The sequence below is a fragment of the Ammodytes marinus genome (assembly GCF_949987685.1).
Source record: "Ammodytes marinus genome assembly, chromosome: 15".
NCBI lineage: Eukaryota > Metazoa > Chordata > Actinopteri > Uranoscopiformes > Ammodytidae > Ammodytes > Ammodytes marinus.
Genome location: NC_137219.1, coordinates 2,381,427 through 2,395,642, shown reverse-complemented (window position 1 = coordinate 2,395,642; position 14,216 = coordinate 2,381,427). Strand labels below are relative to the sequence as shown.

General features: G+C 40.1%; 1 protein-coding gene across 1 annotated transcript; it reads right to left on the bottom strand.

Moving 5' to 3' along the window:
• Window positions 1–7,203: 7,203 nt before the first annotated feature.
• On the bottom strand, window positions 7,204–13,911 carry LOC307261609 (zinc finger FYVE domain-containing protein 21-like; the record flags this gene model as incomplete). The annotated part of the gene is made up of 4 exons (XM_080042192.1): window positions 7,204–7,833; window positions 10,306–10,436; window positions 13,120–13,211; window positions 13,802–13,911. The coding sequence occupies 4 exons, from the start codon at window positions 13,909–13,911 to the stop codon at window positions 7,798–7,800; spliced, it is 369 nt and encodes a 122-aa protein (XP_079898318.1). The 3' UTR covers window positions 7,204–7,797.
• Window positions 13,912–14,216: the final 305 nt, after the last annotated feature.

The following is a 14,216-nucleotide window of genomic DNA, read 5'->3' as shown; positions in this document are numbered from 1 at the left end:
GTCCAACCCTTAAAAATAAATTTAAAAAAAACTATGTAAGCTTAACCTGTATGTACTGAACAGGTGAACAAAGACGGCCTGTGTTTTTCACTAAACAACATATATTAATTATATAAATAATAGAAATTAAAGTAGCTCCGTTATTAGAAAACAGAAGGTACAATTATGAAATAATTTGTTTGTTAGATGGATAGATTCCGACATACTTCACATTAGCACAGATCCAAAAGTATTAAACCAACATGCACAAAATATATTATAGTATTTTCCCTCTAGAGTAACATGACATCATTCTTCCAGCAGGTGGTGCAAACACACATTAGATATTAGATATTATAACACAGATCCTAAAGCATTTGGCTATATGGATCAACTTTACAGAGAAAAAAATAAGAAAATACTAGTAAAAAATGACAATTGGGGACAATAACGTCTAAAATCTTTGACATATGTCTTCAGGTAGACAGGAGCAGCCAGAGACAGTAATGTTCCATGGGCTGTCCATGTCATGGGCTGTCTACTATTTAAAAATATATATAAATAATAATCACAAAAGAGTCCATTTTCTCTCGTGAGCCTCTGTACGTCCGCGTTTTACAAGATAGTTAGTCACAATTTTTATTTTTTTAATTTAATAAATATTTTTATTTTTCATTTTTTTCACTATGGAAAAGGGGTAGGATTAAATAAGTGTGTACTTCTTCCTGCTCCTTTTCAGGCATATCTCAGCAATACAGATAATTTGTTTTCTTTTATTTTTCATTTTTTTGTGAAAACATAATTTTTGTTTACTGTATTTACATGCTTTTCATTTTGTTTTGTATGTTTGATATGTCTGAAATAAATTGAATCAAATCAAATCAAATCAAATCAAATCTGTACAAATACATGTGTGTTTTAATTGAGGGATGAGGGAACCAGGGCGACCCGACCGAGCCGCGCAGACCTGCCAGACAGGCTGCGCCAGGCCAATGAAGCAAAGCCCGAGGCAACGAGCACAAAGGGCGCCACGCATCCGCCGCCGCCATCGGCACGCCCAGAGCCAGGGCCGGCCCGAGAGGCCCCGACTTCGGGGAGCCAAACACGGACGCCCGCAGCGACACCTCAGAGTTTTACCGTCCATTCCTCTAAAGATGAAAGGATAGTTACTCTGAGGTAATGACAGGTTTATATTCCACCTGCGTTATTTGTACATTTTCACACGCCATGCTCCTGTACGTACAATGGGACAATTCTCCCCTGAGCTAAATGTCACATAACAAACATTTAGCCCTTTGTATCTGCTCATACACCAAATATTTCTGTGTTGGTATTTAGAGTGGACCTGTGGATCCATCATAAAGATTGACAGTAAAGCCCTGAAGCATCACACACACAGCTTGGTCTCATGTTTGTGGTGAATAATCTCCCTTTGGGGACAATAACGTCAGGTTGACAGGAGCAGCCAGAGAATGTTCCATGGGCTGTCCATGTCACATACTGAACATACTGCATATACCTGACCCAGGAGTCACAGTATCGGGAGGTCGGACCAGTTTCTCACTGCACCTCAGCATATAAGGATCATGATTTAAAAGACCATATTAATCGGATAATCGAATCGGAGCTTAACGGTGACGGTGTGTGTGCATATCAGGCTTCAGAGATGTATTTTAAATGTATTTTCAAACTTCCGACTATACCGGCGAAAAATTTGCCCACCATATACGGGTGGATTCCCTATGATATGATATGATAGGCCCTATGTATCCTATCCGTCTGAACGGCCGGATAAATATTTACCTACCTGAAATATTTAAATAGATCTTAACATAATTTACCAAAATGACGATTCTACCATGTTCTGCGAACCGTGGAGTCTGGCTCTGGGCCGCAATGGTTTCTGGGTATTTTTATTTATTTATTTACATGTGGACAGCTCTAACACACCGCGCAACAAGCTCAAATGCACACACCATGGTACACACACACTTGTCAGCAGCCACAGAAGGTAAACCGACACAGTGTGGGCTGCTTGTATGCAGACACACACACACACACACACACACACACACACACACACACACACACACACACACACACACACACACACACACACACACACACACACACACACACACTTAAGCAACGCAATGCCTCAAACCGCACTAAAAAATTAAATAATCAATTGTACATGAAACAGGCTTTAGTCTCCATACATGGAAAACAATATTAAAAAGGACATGACGTGGCCTCCGCCCAGTAGGTCACATGACAGTGCTATCATGGATTATAATCAAACTTCCTTTTATCAAACTGACCGACTCCAACCCATTCATGACTAAATAATACAAATAACGAATAAATTAAATTTTCAGGATTACAAAACATGGCGTGAGCTATAGGCTACGAGTCGCACAAAATCAAGAGTGTGCTATGACAATACTGTAGTGAATGTAATCAAGAGTGTGCTATGACAGTACTGTAGTGAATGTCGGGTGTTATCAGAGCGTGAGCCACAGAGCTGCTGCGTTGTTCATTAGGTGATTAGGATGATGCGCTGCAGCTGCAGGGAATGTGTTTGGGAAGAGGGAGGTTAGAAAAGGGGCAGAGAGATTGAAGTCAGGGTTGTTGGGGAGCGGACTGAAGGTTACGGGGCTTGTGCCCAAACTAAGCCAAGTTCTCAGCTGAGCGCACTCGGGCCTGGGGGGTGGTGCCATTCGCATGCCGCTTGCCGCGGTGAAGATAGAACTAGAATAGGGAAAGTTTCCAGTATTCGTGAGGTACTAGTTACTGATAGTGGGGTTCCTTTAGGAGTGAGGTACTAGGTACTAATAGTGGGGATCCTTTAGGAGTGAGGTACTAGGTACTAATAGTGGGGTTCCTTTAGGAGTGAGGTACTAGGTACTGATAGTGGGGTTCCTTTAGGAGTGAGGTACTAGGTACTAATAGTGGGGTTCCTTTAGGAGTGGTGAGGTACTAGGTACTGATAGTGGGGTTCCTTTAGGAGTGAGGTACTAGGTACTGATAGTGGGGTTCCTTTAGGAGTGGTGAGGTACTAGTTACTAATAGTGGGGTTCCTTTAGGAGTGAGGTACTAGGTACTAATAGTGGGGTTCCTTTAGGAGTGAGGTACTAGGTACTAATAGTGGGGTTCCTTTAGGAGTGAGGTACTAGTTACTGACAGTGGGGTTCCTTTAGGAGTGAGGTACTAGGTACTGATAGAGGGGTTCCTTTAGGAGTGAGGTACTAGGTACTGATAGAGGGGTTCCTTTAGGAGTGAGGTACTAGGTACTGATAGAGGGGTTCCTTTAGGAGTGAGGTACTAGGTACTGACAGTGGGGTTCCTTTAGGAGTGAGGTACTAGTTACTGATAGTGGGGTTCCTTTAGGAGTGAGGTACTAGTTACTGATAGGGTTCCTTTAGGAGTGGTGAGGAACTAGGTACTAATAGTGGGGTTCCTTTAGGAGTGGTGAGGTACTAGGTACTGACAGTGGGGTTCCTTTAGCTCCAGCCGCTCTCCAGCCTGTGCAGAGGCTCTCCTGCAGCCAGTGGAGCGGCCTCGCTTCGTTGGACCGGAGCACGTTAGCCTCCGGACCAGAGCCAAAGCTCAGACCCCGGGGGAGGGTCTCAACCCCTGGGAGAGCTAAGTAGCTTGAGATAGATTCAGTATTTTTGTGTATTGTATATTTGTAGCTCTGCTCTTTTAATGAAATGTATTTTAATTAGATGCAGCAGTACAGGGGACCGATAGGGGTAAGACCGCTCGTCCAGTGCGCACAGGGGGGCTCTGACGCCACGGGTTGCTGTGTAGTGGGTTGCAGTGCCAGTTTGGTGTGCAGTCCCCTAAGGGGTTTGGTGTGGCTGCAGAGCAGCATTTGTGTACTGTGCCCTTTTGCTGGGGGTTTGTGCGGGTGCCAGAGAAGTGTCCTGATAAAGAGGGTCTAACCCAGGTGTGTCAAACTAATCTTGGTCCGGGGGCCACATACAGCCCCTCTGATCTCAAGTGGGCCGGACCAGTAAAATAATGGCAAGGTAATGTACGTTACGTCAACTCCAAATCTTTAGCTTCGTTTTTCAGTAATATGCTTTATCATTCAGCCAACAGTTGTAGCCTACACTATCACGGATCACAAGGGATTCAGTGTTCCCCACAGGAAATGTCTTACTTAAGGGGGCCACTGCCTAGGGGAATAGGAGGCGTGGCTTGAAGCGCCGCAGCAACAATTTTGGGGGTATTTTGCTCAATATTGGTCGTTTTGGAATATGTATTTCCCATTTTAAAACGTAAAAATAAAGCAGCATTGAAAATTTAGGAAAGAAAATGTAGGCCTACACTAGCATGCTGACTAGACATTGTTTAACATTGTTAAAGGAGCAGTGTGTAGAATTTATTGGCATTTTTAAAGAACAGACCTAGTAAAAGTGGAATATAATACGCAAGTATGTTTGAATAAGTCTACAATCGCTTGTAGATAAAAGTTGTTTAGAATGAGCCTTTTGTAGGAGCGGGCGCTGAGGCCGCCATGTTGCAAAGCCATGTTTAAACAGTAGCACAGAACGGACAAACTTAACAGCCAGCGTTTTTATCTATAGTGGGCGTCGAAAGAAGGATGAAAAATAAGTAGGATAGAATAAATAACTAAATGCATCTTCACCTCATCACTTGATATTGGGGAAAGACTCGAGGCAGTGGTGGATGATGCCATCTTTTAGTAACTAGCTTCTTGTCCTTGAAGGCCACCGTAGCTTCTGTAAATTCACCGTAAGGACGAGGTTAGCAAAGGAGCGTTGCAAACTAGAACGTTTACCACAAGCCACTAGGGCCACTGTCCTGAATACCATTTTACAGGCTTCCAATACTTGTTGGATTTTCAAAGCAAGTATTCTAATACTCACGTTCTTAAAAAAAAAACACACCATCAAAAACAACATTATTAATCCCAATATAGCTCCTTACTTTTTCGCAGGTGGAAGCAGCCGGCAGTTCCGTTCCAAATCAGCTGGCCTCTGTTCCATCACCTTACAGGAGTTATCAATTCATCACATGACATGCTTCTTTTTCGGGGACTTCAAACTGACATTATAACTTTCATGTGGTCTATATGACCATCTGGTCAAATAAAACACATTCGAGTCGTTTTCCTCCTGCCATAAAATTATATCCAGCCCTATCTTGATAGTGAAATGTGCGAAAAGATTTTAAATCTGCCTTAAAATGAGTTGATAACATTCATGAATATTAATGTTAAATTGGTTGGTAGATCCAGAGTGGCACTGGGCAGATCCAATAGTTTTAAACTTCAACAGACTGCCGCCTTTAAGTGAGTTTACGTTTGTCAAATGAGTGATTCCAGACCTTCTGTACAAATTAAATGAGGTACGATGGTCTGGTGGGACCAGGCTAAATGAAGTACGATGGTCTGGTAGGACCAGGCTAAATGAAGTACGATGGTCTGGTAGGACCAGGCTAAATGAAGTACGATGGTCTGGTAGGACCAGGCTAGTGTGTTGGTGCATTAGTGAAGGAATCCACTTTGTCCCAAATGACACAAACAACAACATAACAAAAGGTAGTAACACAACACTTTATTCTGGACAGTAGAATTCAACAAAGGGAATGGTAAATTCTTAACAGCGTCAGAAAATGAAACAAATATGTGTCTGTGTTGGAAAAGCCCTACTAACGTCCTCCCTCCTACATACTCAACATGTATATACTACATACTGAAAGCCCTACTAACGTCCTCCCTCCTACATACTCAACATGTATATACTACATACCGTCTACTTAACCATCCATTGTGTATGCGAGGTTCGTCGGACTGTTTATACTGAAGTATATAGAAGCAATAAAGAATTAAAAAAAATAAAACTTCTGTGTCGTTTGAAAAGACGCAAAGCATTTTGGGGCAATTGAGTAGGAAAAGTATCCTATCGATCCATACACAAAATCTTCTCGGAAGTAAGAACTCATCCGGGCATTTCTCGCCTACACAAACTCGCATACACAACCACAACCAGAGTAGGACGTTAGTAGGGCTTTTGGGACACAGCCTGTGTGAGCCATTAAAGTGCTAAAGGTATAAACGCTGACTGGGTCGTGACTTGGTGATGTTACACGTTGTGCAAACTAACTTACAAACAAACAAAATAAATCGTCATGAACGTATAACCCTAGAGAGAGTTCTGCATTATGGCCTTTGAGAGGAAACATTTATTATTTTATGACAACTGATAAAATAATACAAGATCATAACTGTGTTCCTATGTTGTGCAGCCTTCACATCCAGCAGTTTGTTAGTGACAGAGTATAGTGTTATACCAAGACACTGCAGACATCATCAAAGCCTATATACCAAACTGTTGATTCTTAGGTAAGCAGCGTATAAAAATAAACTGTATGTCACGTCGTGGCGAAAAGATAAAACCGACTCTGTGCTCCCGTAAAACACACTTTCTGCCTTCAAACGGGGAAGACGTGCAGAAAGCAAGATGTTTTACTCAAATGCTAACTATTGTGAAGCCATCGATATACTTGGTAAATCTAAATCTCAGCTAAGTATAAAACGAAGTGTGTGCAACTAAAAAAACATGTGCATTTGAATTGGAGTTTAAAAAAAAAAAAAAAAAAAGATAGAATGCATACCGTCTTAACTTTGCAGGACAATCCTAGTTCAACATAATATGTAATATTCACAAAGACACTTCACGCTTGAGCTTAATCATAAACGTGTTAGCGATACCCAAAGAAGTGCTTTTACTTTATTTTTTACTCAAATCAAAACTGTTGTAAGGGTTTAGCTGTTTAATATAAGCTATGTAACAATGTGGCAAATGCTTTCAACATATTAATGCCGGGGTGTGTCATAGGCTGCAAACTAAGTTTTTCTTTACAATAGGTCCGTGGAAGCACAACCATCTACCTGTCTAACCATCTACCTGTCTAACCCAGAAACTCAAGCACAACTAGAAGGATTTGGTGGAAGGTGGATAATGGCTCTGGATAATGATAATAAAGAGGCAAAAGGCCCAAAGATCTGACTGCAGAAGGCAGAGAGATTAAATAAACATACATTACATAGATACATACAGAGGCTGAAACATGTCACCTGACCAACTACAACATCTGTGTTATCTCTGGAAGGATACCAGCTCCATAAAGTGTACTGACACCTCTAACCAGCAATCAGTACGTACACGCACACACACAATACACCTGCATTTAAAGTTATCGTGCGTACAATTGTCTTGGCTGGTGTTATCTCACATTTCATAGATGTTATGGTATGAAGTAGGCCTTCCTTGGTGAACTGCAGGTAAGGTAAGAATCACATAATTATGTTACAACGTCCCGATCTCAAATCTGAGTTTTGAAAACAAAAAGCAATGCAAAGTAGCAGCCTCCCAAAAACCAACACGTACTAACGGGTTGGAAATCTACTTTTCCTGCGGTCTCACTGCTCAGTTGTTTCCATTTCTACGTAACAAACACATTTATACTGCAGCCCCGGATTTATGTTATGAATCAAAGAGGATTAAAGAACTCCGAGATTGCAAAAAGCAATAAAATGTCAGAAGAATCTGCCTACAGCTGGTAAACATGATGTACAAAGTTACAGAGGTAATACATTGTAGTTATTTTATATATATAAACATTTCTTGCAGATATATAACCGTCATACGAAATGGCATCAAGATGAAAACCGACGTTGAATCGGACGGAGAAGCGTAAATCAGATCTGGCGTTCATAAAAATCCAAACGATAGCAAAAAGCCCGGTAAGAGTCGGAGTATAAAACACTTGGGTGTGTGTGTGTCACTGGTCCCGAGCCTCATACAGAAGTTTGGCCGCCTGTGTGTGAGACAGACGTAAGAGAAGGGTTAGGACACATGAGATCAACAGCTGCTCCGGCCCACCTGAGGTTTAGCTTAGCTTATTAAGATGCCCAGTCAGCGATTCTGGAGAAAGCTTGTTGTCCCAAATCACTTTGTCAAATCAGTGAATATCTCCTCATGATCCGCTACCCGTCTGTACTGTGTGTGTGCTGACCAGTGTTAAATACACAGCCTTGGGTCTGCAAATGGGTATGTATGTAAACAAAGGGTATGTAAACTTAGGGGGCCCACCATATAGCAACATGCCTGTTTACAGAGCCTAAAACTAGGGCCCGACCGATATATCGGCCGGACGATTTAATCGGCCGATTATAGCACATCTCCGAAAATCGGCCACCGGCAAAATGGCCGCCGATTTTTTGCCGATTTTTTTATTTATTTTTTTATTCCAGCAATCATGTTGAGTGAGATGCATTGCTGCCCCGGAGGTAGCCTTACAGCCTTATAGCCTTATAGCCTTACAGCCTTATAGCCTTATAGCCTTATAGCCTTATAGCATATTAACAGCAGCAGCAGGTGTGTTGTAATACATTGGATTAATTCACACTTGACTTGACAGTTCCCCCTGACACCAATAGCAGAGTCATTGGTCATCTCTTGACTGTTAATAGTAGTTGATATTACTATAGTTATTATATAGAATTTATATAGTGCTTTATTGGAGGTCATTCAAAGACACTTTACATCAAACATATAGAAAATCATACTTATAGAAAAAGAAAACAAAATACAGACAAATTAAAGATAAGGTTTGGAGTGGAGTCTGGTGTAATTATGCTTTCTTAAAAGAGGTGAGTTTTGAGTTGACTTTTGAATGAGTTTATTTAGTCTGAGGGTGTATTCACACTGGGAAAGTCCGCTAGTGCACTTGCTTTGGTCCAGACCAAATAGAGTTTTGATTTTTTTTGTTTGGTGTGGTCCACTTTCATATTGCCCCTTTTGCAAGTGAACCAGCATTACGAAGCAAAACCACACGTGATCTGAGGTCATTCATTCATTGGACAGACATTCTGGGGTGGAGAGAAACAGGAAGCACGAAGTTTAAACTGCGAAATATATATCATTGATATAATATGGGGCTAAAAATAATAAAAGGGCCTACATCTAACCTATAAATAAAGAGGAAAAACATCAAATTATGGTTGTTTCATATGGTCATAATGTGTAGCCTTATGTCAATGCCACGTTATGTGGCTTGTAGCCTACGATGTGAAACATCATTTTTACTGTATTTTTGGTGCTGGATGCGCGTCACGCGAGAAGAATAGGCTCAAGCTGACACTCAGCTGATTAAGCTGTGTATCAGCTGGGTCGGCGCAGTTCAGCTCCAAACTGACACGGGGATAGTATTGACGGTCCCGTACATGGGAAGCAAAATAAAAACACACACTTCTTGCGCAGCGTTAACCTGTTGGCACTGTGCGAGAGACGCTCCCCTCTCCTTCATCTGATCGCTGAACACATTCAGCATTTATATTGTTCTGGGCTCCCGGTCAAACCACAACTAATCTTCCTAATAATGGTGACAACAACACTTTCCCATAATGTGAAGCTGACGGCTATTTATTAAAAAAGAAAAGAAAGAAAAGGCACAGTGCCTCCTGCATTTGGGTCGGATCGAGTCCGAACAAATTCACACCACAAACGAACTGCAGCAGAGTACGTTTGGAAACGCATCGAGACTACCTCTTCAGCTGGGTCTCGGAGCGTTTGTTTGGTCCGCACCCGAGTGCGATTGCTGTATTCACACCTGCCTGAAAGATGCGCACCGAAGGCAGAAGTGCATCTGAGTTCGTTTCAACCGAACTAAACACGGCATGTGTGAATACACCCTGAGATGCTGATGTTTGGAGGGAGGGAGTTCCAGAGGGTTGGGTGCAGTTACATAAAATGCTTAATGTTCTGAGTTTAAAAATGCGTCCTGTCACTTTCGACATATTTGTAACACTTTATTTTTTTTTAGATGATGCATATTTCAATAAATAAAAAGTTCCTGTACACCTATTGACAGTAACAAGTATTTATATATATTTAAGGGTTCAAAAAAGTAAAAATTTTCAATATATATTTATGAGATTAAAAAAAAAAAAAAAAAAAAAAAAAAAAAAAACGTCTGATTTAATCGTTATCGTAATTTTTCGCAGAAAAGCATCGGCACCCAAAAATCCACATCGGTCGGGCCCTAATTAACACTGGGTTATTTTTCAGTGCGCACACAGTATGGACAGGTAGTGGACCATGACTGACTCCACCTTTAACATACATCCATATATGTCTCAATTTGTGTTTATTGCACATTCATGATCGTATTCCCTCGGCACAATTGTACAGTTCTTTTGAAATAAGAAAAGTGCCCATATTTCTTCTCATATATTTCATAGTAATCTTTCTGTTTACAGCCTGTGTCTTTGTGTCGTGTGTGTGGTACCTTGTGCATAGCTGCTAGCCAGAGCGCGGCGGTCTTCTTGTCCTCTGCTGTGTCCATGCGAAGCTGCTGTGCCTCCTGTGAGCCCATGGGTTTGTAGTGCAGCAACATGCCACTGGCGCGCGACGTACCACCTGCACACATACGCAAGGCAAGTTCATTTATATAGCACTATTCAGACACAAGGCCATTTCTTAGTGCTTCACAGGGGGCAAAAGATTAAAACACATCAAGTATAGAATACACATTAGAAAAAGCAAATGAAAAATATGAATAGAAATAAAACATTTACACAACACAAGATACTCAACCAAATACTAAGACTTCTTAAGTATTGGCTGCAAATTCAATTGAAATTATTAACAACAAATCCTTAGAAAATGATGAAATGGAAACACAAACACACACACACACAAACACACACACACACACACACACACACACACACACACACACACACACACACACACACACACACACACACACACACACACACACACACACACACACACACACACACACACACACACATGCAACAACAACAAAACAAATATGTGCAGGGATAACCACCAAACCTTTTTTTTTTTTAATTAGGAAATTGGAAGATAAAAATCAATGAGAGCAGGAAACAGACACACAATGAGGTTAACTTTCAAAATAAAAGGCAATTGGGGTTTGGACAGAGGCACAACGTTATGAGAGAAACACATGCTGCGGTCACATACACAAACCTATGGTGACTGTCCCTGCATTCCAATCCCCATACTTCCCTACTATTTAGTATGCCAGAAAAAGATTTAGGATGTCCCAATACATGCACGTCAATTGTAGTATGCTGAAAATACATAAATGCCCCACTAACTTCAATAGCATTTTGAAGTATTCGTCTTTATTCTTGACATTTCTCGACATAATGAAAAAAAAAGTTCCTTATCTGATTTTTTTTTCTCTCCCGTGGCCCTAAAACTCTTCTGTACTTTAGTATGTAGTGTAGTAAAAAGACTAAAACTCTTCTGTACTTTAGTATGTAGTGTAGTAAAAAGAAAGAGTGTGTGATTTGGAACACAGGGTAAGTGTGTGTTTTCAGGTGAGAGCACGAGCATTTTTATACTGAAACTATGTTCTATTTAAAGGGGCCGTGTGTAATATCAGTGTATTTGGCCCCATCTAGTGGTGAGGTTCTAGATTGCATGCGATGCATTTCAACCTTTCCCATCAGATAGAGAGAATTCTAGATGTTGGATAAAGCCTGAGTTAAAATCTTTGTTTGATTTTGACAACATATTAGTGTTCAAAGTTTTTACAGAACAGCTTTTTTTTTTTTCATGCTATTAATCAAAAATGACTATGACTATGTATAGGTCTTAAAAATGCATTTTCTGCTTCTTTTTAGGAAGAAAATGTAGTGTACCTTCAGAATAGTGTAGAAAAGAAGACATGTTATGGAAGCAAAACCGGGCGCAAAAGTGTCTCGCCTTTCAATCATAAAAAAAAATGAACAGGTTATAACTGGTTTTAAATTGATGCATTCGGATGGAAAAGACCCAAATTAAACCAGATCTGCAATGATGTAAAAATAATAATAATAATAATAATAATAATAATAATAATAATAATAATAATAATAATAATAATAATAATAATAATAATAATAATAATAAATGGATGGATGGACAATTATTGAGCCAAATGTCTAACCTTCAGAACAACAGTGGCTGTCCAGCAGACTGGTGTAAGTGTGAATGTCATTCTCTGAGACCAAGAGAAGGAGAGGAGGAGAGAGTGTGTTAGTGATCCGCTAGAATAGGAAAAGGGGTTAATCAAGAAAAGTCTCAGCTGGTCAGTTGATCCATTTCAGGGGGAATAAAAAATAACATGTTGAAGACACAAGAATTTACTGAACGAAGTGGAGTAAACAACACATAAAGGCTTCTCAGTTCACACACATTTTTACAAATTCATTTTCCAAAAAATTTCAACAACATTCTATTTTAACCAATTTCCAAAACCTTATTTAAGAAGCTTAAAGGTTCAGTAAGCGGAATGGTCAGTTTAGCTAACTTCCTGTCAGTGACTGCAGTTAGCAGTCCCCTCGCTCGTCCCTACGTCACCACATTAATGCACTGCGGTCTTCAAACAGCGAGTTATCTAGCATCATCTGACGGGTGCCGGTTTGTAGCGTTCTCTCTTCTGATTGGTTATCAGTAGTGGGATCCCCGAAAGGTTTATTTGCCGATTACATGCAGAACGAGTGACTGAGAGATCGGCTTTATAAAACGTGCACACTATATAAGTGATCACTGTACAAATAAAGAGCGATTTAACTCTTATATTAATATAAATAAATCGTCGGTTTTAATCATATGTCTCCATACAGTCCATAGTGAACTTATTGCGTCTTTCTTGAGCCATATTTGTCGTTTGAGAGCGATTAAATGAAATCCCTGTTCGGGGATTTTAAGGACAATGTTTTAAAAAAATAGCAAATAAAACGTAAATTCAAAACTTTTACAAAACATTCAGTTAATTCCAAACCATTTCAAGGGTGCCTAAAAAAAATTATCTGAGGAACTTTCAATTTGTTAATTATTGCACCCCCTTTGGACAAAAGCGGTAGTGTTTTTACTACGCCAGCTGTTGTTCCTGGGTGAGCATGTACACATGACAAAGGCATTAAGAAAAACTATCTTAAAATAGCATTAATTTATGATCATCAGAGAAAAAATTAGACTGTTTCAGAAATATTTAAAAGTTCCTCGTTGCACCTTTAAATAAAACTAAAATAAAAGTCTGTATTTCATTCTTTCTAAATCTCACCTCCGGGACTGGAGCCGTCTGTCAGAATCTGCATGCTGTTGATCCGAGATAACTCCACCTCAAAGTGACTCTCACCGTCCAGGAAAAGGTATCTGTTCCCATTCGAAAAGGGTGAAAAAAAACACACATTTGATTCATATTTCCAAAATAAAATACTGTAAAAACAATACAGATTGGATTGCGCCTGTCAAAATCACAATGTTTTTTTTAGTGTGAGATCTATTTTGGATAAAAAAAATATATAATTTTTTCGGGGCATTTTTCATACTTTATGGACAGAGTGGGGAGACAGAGATGAAATGAGTCAGAGAGGGGAATGACATGCAGAGAACGACCCGGGCTGGATTCTAACCCGGGTCTGCTGTGAAGAGGACTGAGCCTCTATGGAGGTGGGGGGGGGGGGGGCTCTAATAATTAGAGTTTAGATTATTCAACTAATTGTTTATGTTGAGAATAAAAAAATAAAATAAATAAAGATGTCGGATAAATGTAGTGAAATAAAGACTAGATAGCGGCATTAAAACAAGGATGTCCAACTTTTACTGAACTTCTAATCTTAGCACATAAAACTGAAACGATTAACCTGACCAGACACCAATTAAGACACATAAAATGGTTATTTAAAGTAAGTATGTTGTGTAAAAGTGTGCAATCAAAAATGAAAAAGTTGAAAAAAGTTGACCTGTGGTTGTTGGAGAGGCGAGTCGTCATGGTTTCAGACTTGTCCGACGTTCCCAAAGTGACGACAGAGGTTCCGCCTTCAAACAGACACGGAGAGATTGTGTTGAACATATTTCACTTTTCTTTACAGTTTATACCTAATGCTTACACACTAATAGTGGTTGCTATGCCCAAAGCATCACAACCTCTAACTTTGGTGACCATGCCCTAAACACAAGCACCAACCCTACAAACACAATATGTGCTTTGCACTGTGTTTGAAATTCTCCAACACACTTCTTGCAAAACACTACACACTGTTTTTTACATAAGACACATTGTTCAAAAATGAAATCTCCTGCAATCCTTGGGAAAACACGGCTATGTAAAATACAAAACACAACCAAATTTGGAAAATCACACAGACTCACACACAT